Source organism: Callithrix jacchus, chromosome 15, assembly GCF_049354715.1.
Source record: "Callithrix jacchus isolate 240 chromosome 15, calJac240_pri, whole genome shotgun sequence".
NCBI lineage: Eukaryota > Metazoa > Chordata > Mammalia > Primates > Cebidae > Callithrix > Callithrix jacchus.
In genome coordinates, this window is record NC_133516.1 from 13,938,356 (window position 1) to 13,951,853 (window position 13,498).

At 39.0% G+C, this 13,498-nt stretch overlaps 1 protein-coding gene across 7 annotated transcripts in view; it reads left to right on the forward strand.

Moving 5' to 3' along the window:
- Nucleotides 1–13,498, forward strand: part of VPS8 (VPS8 subunit of CORVET complex) — a 258,139-nt gene that overhangs the window by 186,830 nt on the left and 57,811 nt on the right. For all 7 annotated transcript variants that reach the window (XM_035275299.3, XM_054246193.2, XM_078350390.1 and 4 more), the window contains 2 exons: nucleotides 8,844–8,924; nucleotides 11,228–11,397. In XM_035275299.3, the coding sequence (XP_035131190.1) occupies nucleotides 8,844–8,924; nucleotides 11,228–11,397 (251 nt within the window). The remainder of the gene's footprint in view (nucleotides 1–8,843; nucleotides 8,925–11,227; nucleotides 11,398–13,498) is intronic.

A 13,498-nucleotide genomic window follows, 5' to 3' on the forward strand; every position in this document is an offset into this window, starting at 1 on the left:
AGAATTGCCTGAAACCAGGAGGTGGAGGTTGCGGTGAGCCGAGATCGTGCCATTGCACTCCAGCCTGGGTAACAAGAGCGAAACTCCATCTCAAAAAAAAAGAAAATACGGACCAATAGCCCTCATGAATATAGATACGAAAATTCTTAAAATTCTTGACAAAATGTTAGCAAAATGAATCCAACATTCAAAAGGATAAAACAGTATGCTCAAGTGGGGTTTATCCTAGGAATGTGAGGTTTAACATCCAAAAATTAATATAATTCACCATATTAACAGTCTTTAAACAAAAATATCATATGATCAACTCACGATACATAGAAAAAGAATTTTATAAAATTCAACATCTATTTATAAAAAAAGCTCTCAGGAAATTAGGAGTAGAAGGAAACTTTCTCAACCTGATATAAGGGAGTCTACGAAACTTACAGGTGGCATCGTACTTAATCGTAAAACACTGAGTGCCTTTTCCCTAAGATCAGGAACAAGACAAGAATGTCTGTTTTCACTTCTGCTCACCATTGTACTGGAGATTATAGCCAATGCAACAAGGCAACAAAAAGAAATAAGGCATGGTGTAATTGTCTTTAGTTTTAGACAACGTGATTCTTTTTGTGGGAAATCCAGTGGAATCTACAAAAAAAGCTACTGAAAATAATAAGTGAGTTTACAGGGTTGCAGAATAAAACATTAATATATGAAAATCAGTTTTATTTCTGTATAGTAGTAACAAAAGATTAGACGTGGCATCCAAAAATGAAATACAGATAAATGTGACAAAAGATACAGAAAACCTGTGCTCTAGACTTTCCAAAACATCACTGAGAGAAATTAAAGAAGACCTGCATAAATGGAGAGGTATGTCTTGTTCATGACTCAGGAGACTCAATATTAGTAAGATATCAGATCTGCCCACAATAAATTATAGATTCATCATCATCTCATTCAAAATCTCAGCAGGCAAATTTGTAAAAATTAACAAACTGATTCCAGAAATGAGAAGGGATATGCTAAGTCCCTCAACAACCAGTAAACTCAGAAATAGAACAACAAAGTAGGGTTATTAATGCTACCTGATTTCAACACTTACAATTATGCGACAGTTATCAAGACTGTATGATACTGTGAGGTAAGAGGATTGATAGAATAGAAATTTCAGAAGTATATCCACACAGATATGGACAGATATGCCAAAGCAATTCAGGGTAGTCTTTTCAGCACATAGGGCTGGAACAACTGAATAACCATGTTTCCCCTTACCATATACATAATATTTAAAAATCTACTCAAGATGGATCATAGACATAAATGTAAATTTAAAACACTATATGTAAGAAAAGAAAAGATAAGGGAAAATCTTTATTGCCTTGGTCCATGCCATTTCTTAGCTGTGACATTCAATTCATGATCCATAAAAGAAGAAATTGATAAATTAGATTTCCTCAAAATTAAAAACTTCCATTCTTCAAAAGACTCTGTTAAGTGAATGAGAAGGCACATCACAGACTGGGAGTAAATATTTGCAAATTATATCTGATAAAAGACTTGGGTGTAGACTATATAAGAACTCTAAAAACCCAGTAAGAAAATGAGCAATTCAATTAAAAGTGGGCATTCAGATAGAAGGGGTAAGTTCTAGTATTGAATGGTACAGAAGGGAGATCAAACTTTACAGTAATTTATTATACTTAGCAAAATAACTAGATGCGTAATGTTCCCAACATGGGAAAAAGATGAGTGTTTCAGGTGATGGCTATCCCAGCTAACCGGATTTAATCATTACATTATACACATACATTGTAATGATTGTGATATTATATACAGAATCAAAATATCACATGTACCCCCAAAATATATCGGACTATCATATGTCGGTAAAAAATGGGCATAAAAGTTTGAGCAGACCCTACCAAAGAAGGGATATGGTACAGTTTACATGAAAAGATACTCAGTGTCATCACTCATTAGGGAAATGTCAATTAAAACCACAATGTGATACCACTACGTACAGATTAGAATGGCTCAAATTGAAAAGACTAACTATACCAAATGCTGGCAAGGATGTGGAGCATGCACTTGCATTGCACTGGCAGCAGAAAATGGTACAACCACTTTGGTAAACAGTTTGACCATTTTTTGAAAGTTCACATAAGCTTACCCTATGACCCAGCCATTAAACTCCTAGATATTTACTCGAGAGAGAGAAGTAAAAGCATATACAAAGCCTTGTAAACAAATGTTTATGGCTTGTTCATATGTAATAGCCAACAACTAGAAACAACCCAGGTGTCCCTGAACAGGTAAATGGAAATGCATGTTACAGTTTACCCTACCTTGGAATACTGCTTAGAAATAAAAAGAAATCCCCTATTGATGAACACTATGTTGTAGCTCGGGCTGCTGTAACAGAGTTCCCTAGACTGAATGGCTTAGACAACAGACATTTATTCTCACAGTTCTGGGGGCTGGTCATCTTAAGATCAGGTGCCAGCGTGGTCAGGCATTGGTGAGCCACCTCCCCCTGATTCACAGATAGCCATCTGCTTTTTTACTGTACCCCTACATGGTGATTGGGGATGGTGAGGGGAGAGAGGAAGAAAGCACTTTCCTGTCTCTTCTTATAAGGTCACTAACTCACCATGACTCCACTCTCCTGACCTAATTACCTCCCAAAGACCCCATCTCCCAGTACCACAATTTTGGGAACTAAGTCCTTCAACATAGGAATTTGGGGAGCGGGACACAGACATCCATCCAGTCTGTAGCACACTACAGTGTAGATGATCTCCGAAGTACTATGCTGAGTGAAAGAAACCAGGCCAAGAAAGAATACATACTGTATGGTTCCATTTATGTGGAAGTCTAGAAAATGCAAAGTAATCTATAATGTCGATTGAAAGCAGAATAGTAGTTGTCTGGGGGTGAGGGTGAGATGATACAGGTTCAAGGTGGAAGTGAGAAGGGATTGCTACAGGATGTGACATTTTGGAGAACGATGGATATATTCATTATTTTGATTGTGGTGATTGTTTCACAAGTATTTACTTATGTAAAAATTAACCAAAATCTATGTCAATTAGACTTTTATAAAGCTATTTTGTTTTAAAAGTCAAGGATGAAGTTATAGTTAAACCTATAAGCATTTATTTTTCCTGCTTGCTAAGCCCCCCATTGAAAAGATAGCAGAGGCATTAAAATGACACACGAAAAACTATATTAACACATGAGAGATTTCAAGAAATACTGGGAAGACAGTAGAGCAGCCACTGAGTTAGCAAAGCAGAGGACACCGTGACCTAGTCTTTCATTAGTTACACTGACAAGAAGCTAGCTGATTCTCTCATCCCAACTCATGAGAGCTGAGAACTCAGAAGACGAGATGAGGTGCGAATGTGTTTCAGGTCTGTGTATAAGTGTGTAGTCCCCCAGGTTCCTTTCTTACCCTCCCAGATTGTTACCCCAGCTACAGACCTGGGAAGCCATTGGTCTGTTAGCAAGAGAAATTGAACTACAGAGGTTCTAGACTCAGACACAAGGGGCGGGGATAAAACACAGGGCTAAAAATGAGGATTCGGGGAAGTCTGCTGATGGGATTTCCCCATGCTCCTCTTCCCCCTCCAGCAGCCATCAGATGCACTCACTTCCCAAGAAGGAGACAGAGGTTCATTTTCTTGAGACACTGAATGATCTCAGAGGAATAAACCCTAAACAGATTTGATGCTTCAGGTTTTCCTTGAGAAAAAGGCTGGCTAGAAACAACCCAGGTGTCGCTGAAACAACCCAGCTGTCACTCTACCTGGAATTGCATCAGTCAGCAAGCCGCAGTTATACAACCTGACCTTTCATTCAGGTTTAGTATTTTTATTGTTAATTTCTAGAGCAGTATTAGATTTACAGAGAAAATGAACAGAAAGTACGGAGAATTCCCTTTTACCCCTTCTCCTTCTCACACAGTTTTGCCTGCTGTTACCATCTTTGTATTAGTGTGGTGTATTTGTTACAATTGGCGAATTAATATTGATACATTATAATTATTAACTAAAGTCCATAGTTCACATTAGGAATCACCCTTTTTGTTGTACAGTTGTATGGATTTTGACAAATGTGTAATGTCCTGTATCTACCGTTATTATATCCAACACTGCCCTAAAAGTCCCCTGGGCTCCGCCTGTTCATCCCCCTCCCTACCCATATCCTCTGGCAACTACTGAATTTTTTTTTTCTTTCTTTTTGTTGTTTTGAGATAGAGTTGCCCAGGCTGGAGTGCATTGGCATGATCTCTGCTCACTGCAACCTCCACCTTCCAGGTTCAAGAGATTCTCATGCCTCAGCCTCCTAAATGGCTGGGATTGCAGGCATGCACCACCGCGCCCAGCTAATTTTTGTATTTTTAGTAGAGATGGGGTTTCGCCATGTTGACCAGGCTGGTCTTGAACTCCTGGCATCAAGTGATCTGCCCACCTTCACCTCCCAAAGTGTGGGGATTACAGGTGTGAGCCACCATGCCTGGCCCACTAATTTTTTTTTAGCTCTCCCCATAATTTTACCTCTTCCAGAATGTCGTATAGCTGGAATCATAGAGTGCGTAGTCTTTTCATACTGAGCAATATGCACTTAAAGTTCTTCCATGTCTTTTTGAGTCTTGATAGCTCATTTCTTTATATCTCTCTGTATTCCATCGTGTGGATGTTCCACAGTTTTGTCTATCCATAAACCCGTCAAAGAGCATCTTGGTTGCCTTCCAGTTCTGACAGCTTTCAGTAAAGCAGCTGTGAACATTCAAGCTTCTGTGTCGACTGAAGTTTTAGACTCATTTGGGTAAATACCTGGGAATGTGATTGCTGGCTTATATAAGACTGCTTTCTTTTGTAAGAAACCACCAAACTCTCCTCCAAAATGTCTATACCATTTTACATTTCCACCAGCACTGAATCGAAGTCCTGTTGCTGCCTATCTTGCCAGCGTTTGGTATTGTCAGTGATTTGGATTTTAGACATTCTAGGAGATGTGTAGTAGTCTCATTGTTGTAATTTGTAGTTCTCTTACAACATGTGTTATTGAGCTTCTATGTGCTTTTTGAAGTGTTTGTTTTCTTGTTGTTGAGTTTTAAGGATTCTTTGTATATTTTGGATTAGGTTCTTTATCACATGTATGTTTTGCAAATATTTTCTCGCTACTCTGTGGCTGGCCTTTTCATTCTCTTAACAGTGTCTTTCACACAGCATAGCTTTGCTTTTAATGAAGTCCAATTTATTGACTTTTCCTTCCATGGATCATGCTTTTAATGTTATATGTAAAAACTCATCCCCAAACTCAAGGTTACCAAGATTTTCTCCCATGTTTTTTCCTAAAAGTTTTGTATTTTTGCATTTTACATTTTGGGCTATGATGTGTTTTTTGTTAGTTTTGGGGGAGACTGCATGGTCAGTGTTGATTCATTTTTCTGCATGTGGATGTACACAGCTGGCACCAGTTGTTCCAGTGTCACCTGTTGAAAGGACTGTTCCTTTCTCCACTGATTTGCCTTTGCTCAGTTGGCCATATTCATATGGGTCTATTTCTGGGTTTTCTATTCTTTTACATTGATCTATTTTCTATTCCTTTACCAATACCATCACTGTCTTGGTTACTGTAGTTTTATCATAGATCTTAAAGTCAGGGAGTGACAGTCATGCAGCTTTGTTCTTCCTCATTATCGTGTTGGCCGTTCCTTGTCTTTTCCCTCTCTACTTTCAACTTGAGAAACAGTTTGTTGATATCTACAAAGTAACTTGCTGGAATTTTCATTGGGAATACATTGAACTTATAGATCAAATGAAGAAGTAATGTTATAATAATATCAAATCTCTCTGTTCATAAACATGAACGATCCCTCCATTTTTTAGATCTTTTTTCCTTTCCCTCATTAGGGTTTTACAATTTTCTTTATACAAACTTTATGTCTATTTTATTATACATATCTAAATATTCGTCTTTCAGGTGCTAATGCAAACAGTGTGTTTTTAATTTGAAATTCTAACTGTTGGTTGCCAGCATATTGGAAAGCAATTGACTTGTGTAATTACCTTGTATCCTGTAACTTTGCTCTAATCACTTATTTGTTTCAGGGCTTTTTTCGGTGGGGGGTTGCTGTTGACTCCTTGAAATTTTCTATATAGACAATAAAAAAAACCCTGAAACAAGTCATCTGCAAACAAACACAGTTTTACTTCTTCCTTCCCAATCTGTGTATCTTTTATTTCCTTTTCTTTTCTTACTGCTGTAACTAGAATTTCCAGTACAGTGTTGAACAGGAGTGGTGAGAGGGGATATCTTTCCCTTATTTCCTGTCTTAGGAGAAAAGCATCTAGTTTCTCGCCATTAAGTATGCTGTTAGCTGTCGGGTTCAAGTTGAGGAAGTTCCCCTCCCTTCCTTGTTTGCTCAGTTTTTATCATGAGGAGGTGTTGGATTTTATCAAGTATGCTTTCTGCATCTACTAATATGATCATATGATTTTTCTTATTTAACCTGTTGATGTGATGGATTACAGTAATTGATTTTTCTTGTCTCCCCCCCTCCTTTTTTTGTGGAGAATGGGTTCTCCCTGTGTTGCCCAGGCAAGTCTTACCCTGGTCTCAAGCCGTCCTCCTGCCTCTGCCTCCCTAAGTGCTGGGATTACAGGCATGAGCCACCACACCCAGCTCATTAATTGATTTTTAAATGTTGAACCACCCTTGCATACCTGGGTTAAATTCCATTTACTTGGTTGTTATGTATAATGCTTTTTACACATTATTGGATTCAGTTTGCTAATATTTTGTTGAGGATTTTTGCACCTCCATATAGTTTTCTTTCTTGTAACCTCTTTGTCTGGTTTCAGTATTGGGGTGATGCTGGTCTCAGAGAATGAGTTAACAGAAAAGTGCTTCTGTTCTCTGGAACAGATTGTAGACAGTTGGTATAACTTCATCCTTAAACTGTTGGGTAGAATTCCTCATTACTTTCCTCAGCAGTCCTAGTATTTAATCCACTTTAAATCCTCTCCACTTTATCTCCTAGAGTATTTTGGGAGTTTTTTCTCCCTTGCCTTTCCACCCTCATGCAGCCCCAATCACACCTGTAAATATAAACTCTTTTTGACCCCTGCCTTCCTATTAGCTTACCCCCAGGCTGTGAGTTTTATAATAGCAGAGATCATGTCTCCCTTGTTCACAATGTTATCTACAACACCCAGTGCAGTATCTAAAACATAGTACGTGCCCATTAAATATTAGTTGACTTCCTTACCTAATGTCCTTGTATAGTTCTCAACAGTTTACAAAGCACTTTAGCGTTCATTATCTTTTTTTGATCTCTAACTGTGCATTTTAAGCTAGGGAAGTAGCAATACCTCATATTTCTCATGAGAAGACTGCCACTCAGAAAGATCAAATAACTTATCTTGGTTTATTCCATTTTGAAATGGGAGCCACTAGAATTAATCCAGATCTGCTGATTTCAAGTTTAAGGCCTTTTCTTCTGTATCTAACACTAATCAAGGCTTTTCTCATACCCACCTCACTTTATCAGATCCCCATTGAAAAAGGAGGGAGCAACAGTTATTTTGATGCACAGTAGCTCAGATACAACTGAAAAAATTAGTTTTTCCAGAAGAAGTGGTTACCTGATAAGAGGCTCTCAAAGATCTGCTTGATCTTCACATTTATTCAGACTGATGCCTGGGTCCCAAATGATACAGTCTTTTTTCATGAATATTAGGCGATAAGAGAACATTTTAAAGGACTGTATTTATATTGTATAAGTTACATTCTGTCTTCACTCTGTGGCAAAAGTAATTTTTACCTTCTGAGAAGCTGTTTATTACTTTCTCACTGAGGAAAGGCAAACAGATGATTTATAGACTCTCCTGTTTAGGGCATTATTCATATTTTAAAGCAGTGCTCAATTAATAAAGATTTTAATTTTAAACACCCACATACATGATACAATAGGAAAAAAAGTGGTCATCGCGTCTTTTCTAGGACGCGTCTTGAAAAACAAATTTACATGGGTGCCCAAGTGTGCTCTTCTTTCATAGTTTGCAAACAACTTAAGAGAAACCTCAGCATTTATTCATTGCTGAAGAATCTAGCTGACATCCTTGGAAAATAATTTGAAGAGCTAGTGGGTCAGTGCATGCTGTGCTAGAAGCTTTGAGCTCCCTTTTGCATTCTATAATTTATATGTGTCCCAGCATGAGGTCGTTTTCACAATTTTGCTTTTAAATTATGTATATTACAGTGAAATGTACTGATATAAATATAGAAATGACCTATAAAGATTTCTTTTTCCCAGAATGTAACCTTTTAAGACCTCTTTGTTCTCCAGACCACCCTTGTCATAAACACATGCCAGAACTATATTGTCACACTGGACCCACATTTTATAGTAAATATTATAATATATTTTTATAATAACATAGTGTACCGTTTGTTGATATTTGGCAAACGTGTACTTATTAAGAACTTGACCAAAAGTATAATTAAGCATTAACAGGGGTCTACTTTTATGCAAAGAAAAGAAAAAGAAAAAAAATTGTCCAGAGGGTATATGGCTTCTTTCAGAAACAGAGTAAGAGTAAAGTTTAATTAGACTTGTAAGGATTGTTAATAAAGGGGCTTGGATCATTTAAATTTTGTTTTTCAAAAATATTTGAGATGGTCAGAGGGAGACTGAGGTGCATTTCCAGTGGAAAGTTTATGGAAGAATAAACATTTTGTGACTGTACAAAAATACTTAAGAGCATTTGGCTTTTTCAGGTAACTTAGGTTTTAAAGTAACTTTAAAATATAGAATTATAACAATTATAATTTTTTTAAATTAGGATCCAGTTTATGGGAAAGGAAAACTTGGAGAAATCCAGGGACTTATTCTGGGAATGCTGGACACCTTTAACTATGAACAAGTAAGTAAGCTGCTTGCTGCATCTAAGTCTGTCCTGAGGTAGAAAAAGAACTATTTATTTTCTTTTTTCTTTTGTACCTATACTTTAAAAAAAAAAATACTGTCTCTTTACTGGCAGTTAGGTAGACTGAGGCATATGTGTGTGTATTTCTTCTGTTTTTTAATTTCTCTTGCCAGGCATGCTGGCTCATATCTGTAATGCCAGTACTTTGGGAGACTGAGACAGGAGGATTGCTTGAGGCCAAGAGTTTGAGACCAGCCCAGGCAACATAGCAAGGCTCTGTCTCTACAAAAAATAAAAAAATTAGCTGGGCATGGTGGAATGTGCCTATAATCGTAACTACTCAGGACAATCAGTTGAGCCCAGGAGTCGGAGTCTGCAGTGAGCTATGATCATGCCACTGCACCCCCAGGTGACAGAGCTAGACCCTGACTCTAAAGAAACAGAAAATTCTCTTGACCTTAATTTGTGCACACACACACATATTTCAGAACGTAGAAATGCATATAATTCCAATTTAGTTTAGTTTTTGATTCACTGGTAATGAAACAAATATCTTTTTCTCCAGATGAAAGTATGAGAAACTTCCTGGAAAAATACAAAACTCTACCACATGAAAGGAAGGGTCAGCGTGAATATAGAAACTTGCAGATACAATTAAACGAGTATTATTTTAAGCATTCTGAGACATAGTTGTCACTAACCATTGTATTAGTTCATTTCTACGCTGCTGATAAAGACATACCTGAGACTGGGCGGTTTACAAAAGAAAGAGGTTTACTGGACTCACAGTTTCACATGGCTGGGGAGGCCTCACAGTCATGGCAGAAGGTGAAAGGCATGTCTCAGGTGGTGGCAGATAAGAGCTTGTGCAGGGAAACTCCCCCTTATAATACCGTCCAATCTCGTGAGACTTACTTGTTGTCCCATGAACAACACGGGAAAGACCCGTCCCCAGGATTCAGTTACCTCCCACTGGGTTACTCCCACCACACATGAGAGTTCAAGATGAGATTTGGGTGGGAACACAGCCAAATCATATCACCATAAATGGTCACTAGTCTTCCCTTAACTCAAAATTGCCTTTAGCTTTAAGTCTCAGTAAGAGCCAGCTTGGTGCTACGGGCTTTTTTCTCAGTGTGCTACAAAGTGACTCATGAAGTCACCTAGGAAAAGTGCCATTTACGTCTGTTGGAGATGATGTCTGCTTTTTCTTTAAGAATCTGAGAGAAGAAAAAGGAAAATCTGGTGACAGCTTTTCTTAGAATGTTATAAGAATTGCCGTTTGGCTAAGCATAGCCCACTGAAGCTTGATACCCCACAGGCACACATTCCAGGTTAGCAGAGGTAAAATTGAGTGCAAGGCAGAGAACATTTGCCAGTTTGGGAACTATGGAAGAGGAAAAAAAGATGATACTGACTGTAAAGAATTAGAATGGAAAAAATTAGAATAGAAACAAATGTTTGCATTGCTGGCAAAGTTAAAGAGCTAAGCTGTATAGCAGGGAGGGCAGGCAGTACCTAACTGTCTTCCCTGCAGGACCGAGAGAAAAGAACCCAAATGCATAGTCAGATGATATAGATGAATGTTAAGCATGAGATACAGTACAAAAAGAATGCTTTATAAATACGGAGAGCCTTAAAATGACTTAATGTGATAACTGCTAAAATGTCTTCATGTGACTTAATGATAGATGTCATGTGACTTAATGATGTCATGTGACTTAATGATAGCTGTCATGTGACTTAATGATTGATAGATGTCATGGTCTTGAGTAGATGCAGATGATCAGGAAAATGTGTCTCTCTGCCCAAGGGAGATGAAAATGGAGTAATGGCCATTAGCTTTACTAATCAAAAGATATTTGAAACATTACCATGAATGCAGTTTCAATAAAAAATCAGGGATCCAGACTTAGCTGTATTCTTTAGTACAACACTGAGCCATTCAGAAAGAAGTTATATAAATGTCATAAATAGATGTGAGCTTATCTAGTCATTTGAAAGCTGTCAATACTGAATTATGCTGCAGGATGGCAGAGCTCACATTTCTTAGTAGAAAATAGTGACAGACTTGAGAATCTTAACGTATACACTCATTATTAACTGCACACTGAGGTGAGCTGCTTCAATTTGGGAGACTGATTTTTTTTTTGTTTCAACAATTTCATCCGTTTAGAGTATGTTCCAATTTTAGTTGTTGGTAGTTGAAAATTAAACCAGTGCTGTTCACCGTTCCTCTCCTCCATCTCTTTCATTGTATAACCCTTTGCCTGTCTGTTTTTCGTTTCATTCTTTCATAGACCCTGCTGGAAACAACAACTAGCCTTCTCAACCAGGATCTCCATTGGTCATTATGCAACCTGAGAGCTTCGGTCACCAGAGGCCTGAACCCCAAACAAGATTACTGCTCTATCTGTTTGCAGCAGTACAAGAGACGCCAAGAAATGGCTGATGAAATTATTGTCTTTAGGTAAGAAAGGGAAGGAAATGTTACTTGTATTGTACATGTGCATCTGTGGCATTACCAGGCTAGAATAGACGTGGTTACGTGTGATAGGCAAGTTCCTGCCCTCTCAGACCTGAATTCTGCACTGGGGTGGAGGCTAGGGTGCCCAGGCAAGACATAAATCCAGAGGAATGAGCTGCGGAGAAAATAAAACACAGGCCAGATGGATAGAAGGATGAGGTGCTCAGGACAAATGCTGTTAAATGAGGAAAAACGTATCTGAGGAAGTGACCTTTGAATAGAGAGAGGGAGAAGCAGAGGTGCTGAGAGGTGATTGGATTCCAGGTGCGCTTTAAAAGGAGGGAAGACTTGCTGGTGCCTTCGATGTGGAGTCTAAGAGAAAATTGAGTCTTTAGCCTGAGCAATTAGGTAAATGTGGTACCATTGTCTAAGATGAGGAGGAACAGGTACAAGGACCTAGGGAAATCAAGTGTTTTGTCTTTCATGTGTGAGGTTTGATATGTACTGTCGGACATCAGGTAGGGATGCCAGCTAGACAGATACTCAAGTCAGAAATCTGGAGCTGTGTTGGGACTGGAAAATTTAAATTTAGAAGTGTCAGCATATGATATTTAAGCCACAGTGCAAAAAGAGAAGAAGTCTAGTGCAGAGTTAAGGTGTTGGTCTCAGGAGCAAAGGCAGCTCATCTAGGATATGTGGATAGAGGTAACATGATATGGCCTTGGAGCCAAACTTCCTAAGTTCAAATCTTGACTCTGCTACATGCCAGCTGTCTATGAGACTTTGGACAAGTGATTTAACCTCTTTATATCTTAGTTTCCTCATATGTAAATAGGATAACAGTACCTGCCTCCTAGGGTTTTGTGAGGACTGGGTGAGAGCTCATCCTGGATGTAGCCCGTGTGAGAGAGGATTTATATACGGCACTTGTAACGGTGCCTGGCGTGAGTAAGCATTATCTGAGTGTTAGCTCTAGCTCTGCAGGAAGATTGGTAGATTTGATGGTTGGAAGGAGACAGTAGTTCTCATCACACAGAGAGCCCATTCGGGCAAGAAATACTTATTGAGTACCTACTGTATGCCAGCTGCTATTCAAAGGGATAGGATACAGAACGAACAAAACAAAGGATCTGCCCTCATGGAGTTTACATTGTACTGGCCGCAATATACCATAAGCCAACAAGTGAAACGCCAGATACTGTTACTACTACAGGGAAAAAAAACGTTAGAGGAGCTCCAGAGTGTTTGGTGGTGGCGGAGTGTGGATACTTTGTACAGGGCGGCCAGGGAGAGGCTCACTGTTAAGGTGGCTTATGAACGAACAACTTAAAAATTAATTAGTAAAAATAAGATTAATAGTTACACGAATAAAAACAAGCTATGGTATATAGGAAAGGGAATGTTGGAGCTACTCATTTATAGAGTAGTCCGAGAAAGCCTCCTGGTTTAAGTGACATTTGAGGAGACCTGCAGGAAGTGGCCGTGCAGCCTCAGAAGAGAGCACGCCAGGCAGAAGACCAGCAAGTGCGGAGACCGTGTGGTGGGAGAGGCGTGGCACTCTTGAGGACTAGTGAGTGAGGGGGCTGGCGGCACCTGAGCAGCCAAGGCAGGGGAGATGAGGGAGACGTCAGAGGAGGAGCAGAAGCCAAATCATGTGGGAGCTGGGCCAGGTCTAACTCATTTCTATAATAAAAGTTAGACTTGTACTCTGAGATGAGAAGCCATTGGATGGTTTTGAGGAGGGGGTGATGATGTGATCTGACCTGTGTCTTAGGATTATTCTGAATGTTGTGTTAAGAACTAGAGCGATCAAGGGGGAAGTAGACTGGCCAGGTAGGCTATTGTAGTAGCCCGTGTGAGAGATGGTCTAGGTAATAGTCATGGAGTAAGAAGCGGTAGGATTCTGGATATATTTGGAAGGCGGTGGCACTTTAAAGCTATGGAACCTGAAAATAATAACTAAAGGAGCAAAGGTAGTTATAACAGTATAGAAGTGTGTGTGTGTGTGTGTGTGTGTGTGTGTGTGTGTGTGTGTATAGAGAGAGAGAGAAGGGAAGGCAAAAGAGTATAAAGACTATAGAAAAGAAAAGGATTGGCGGGTGCG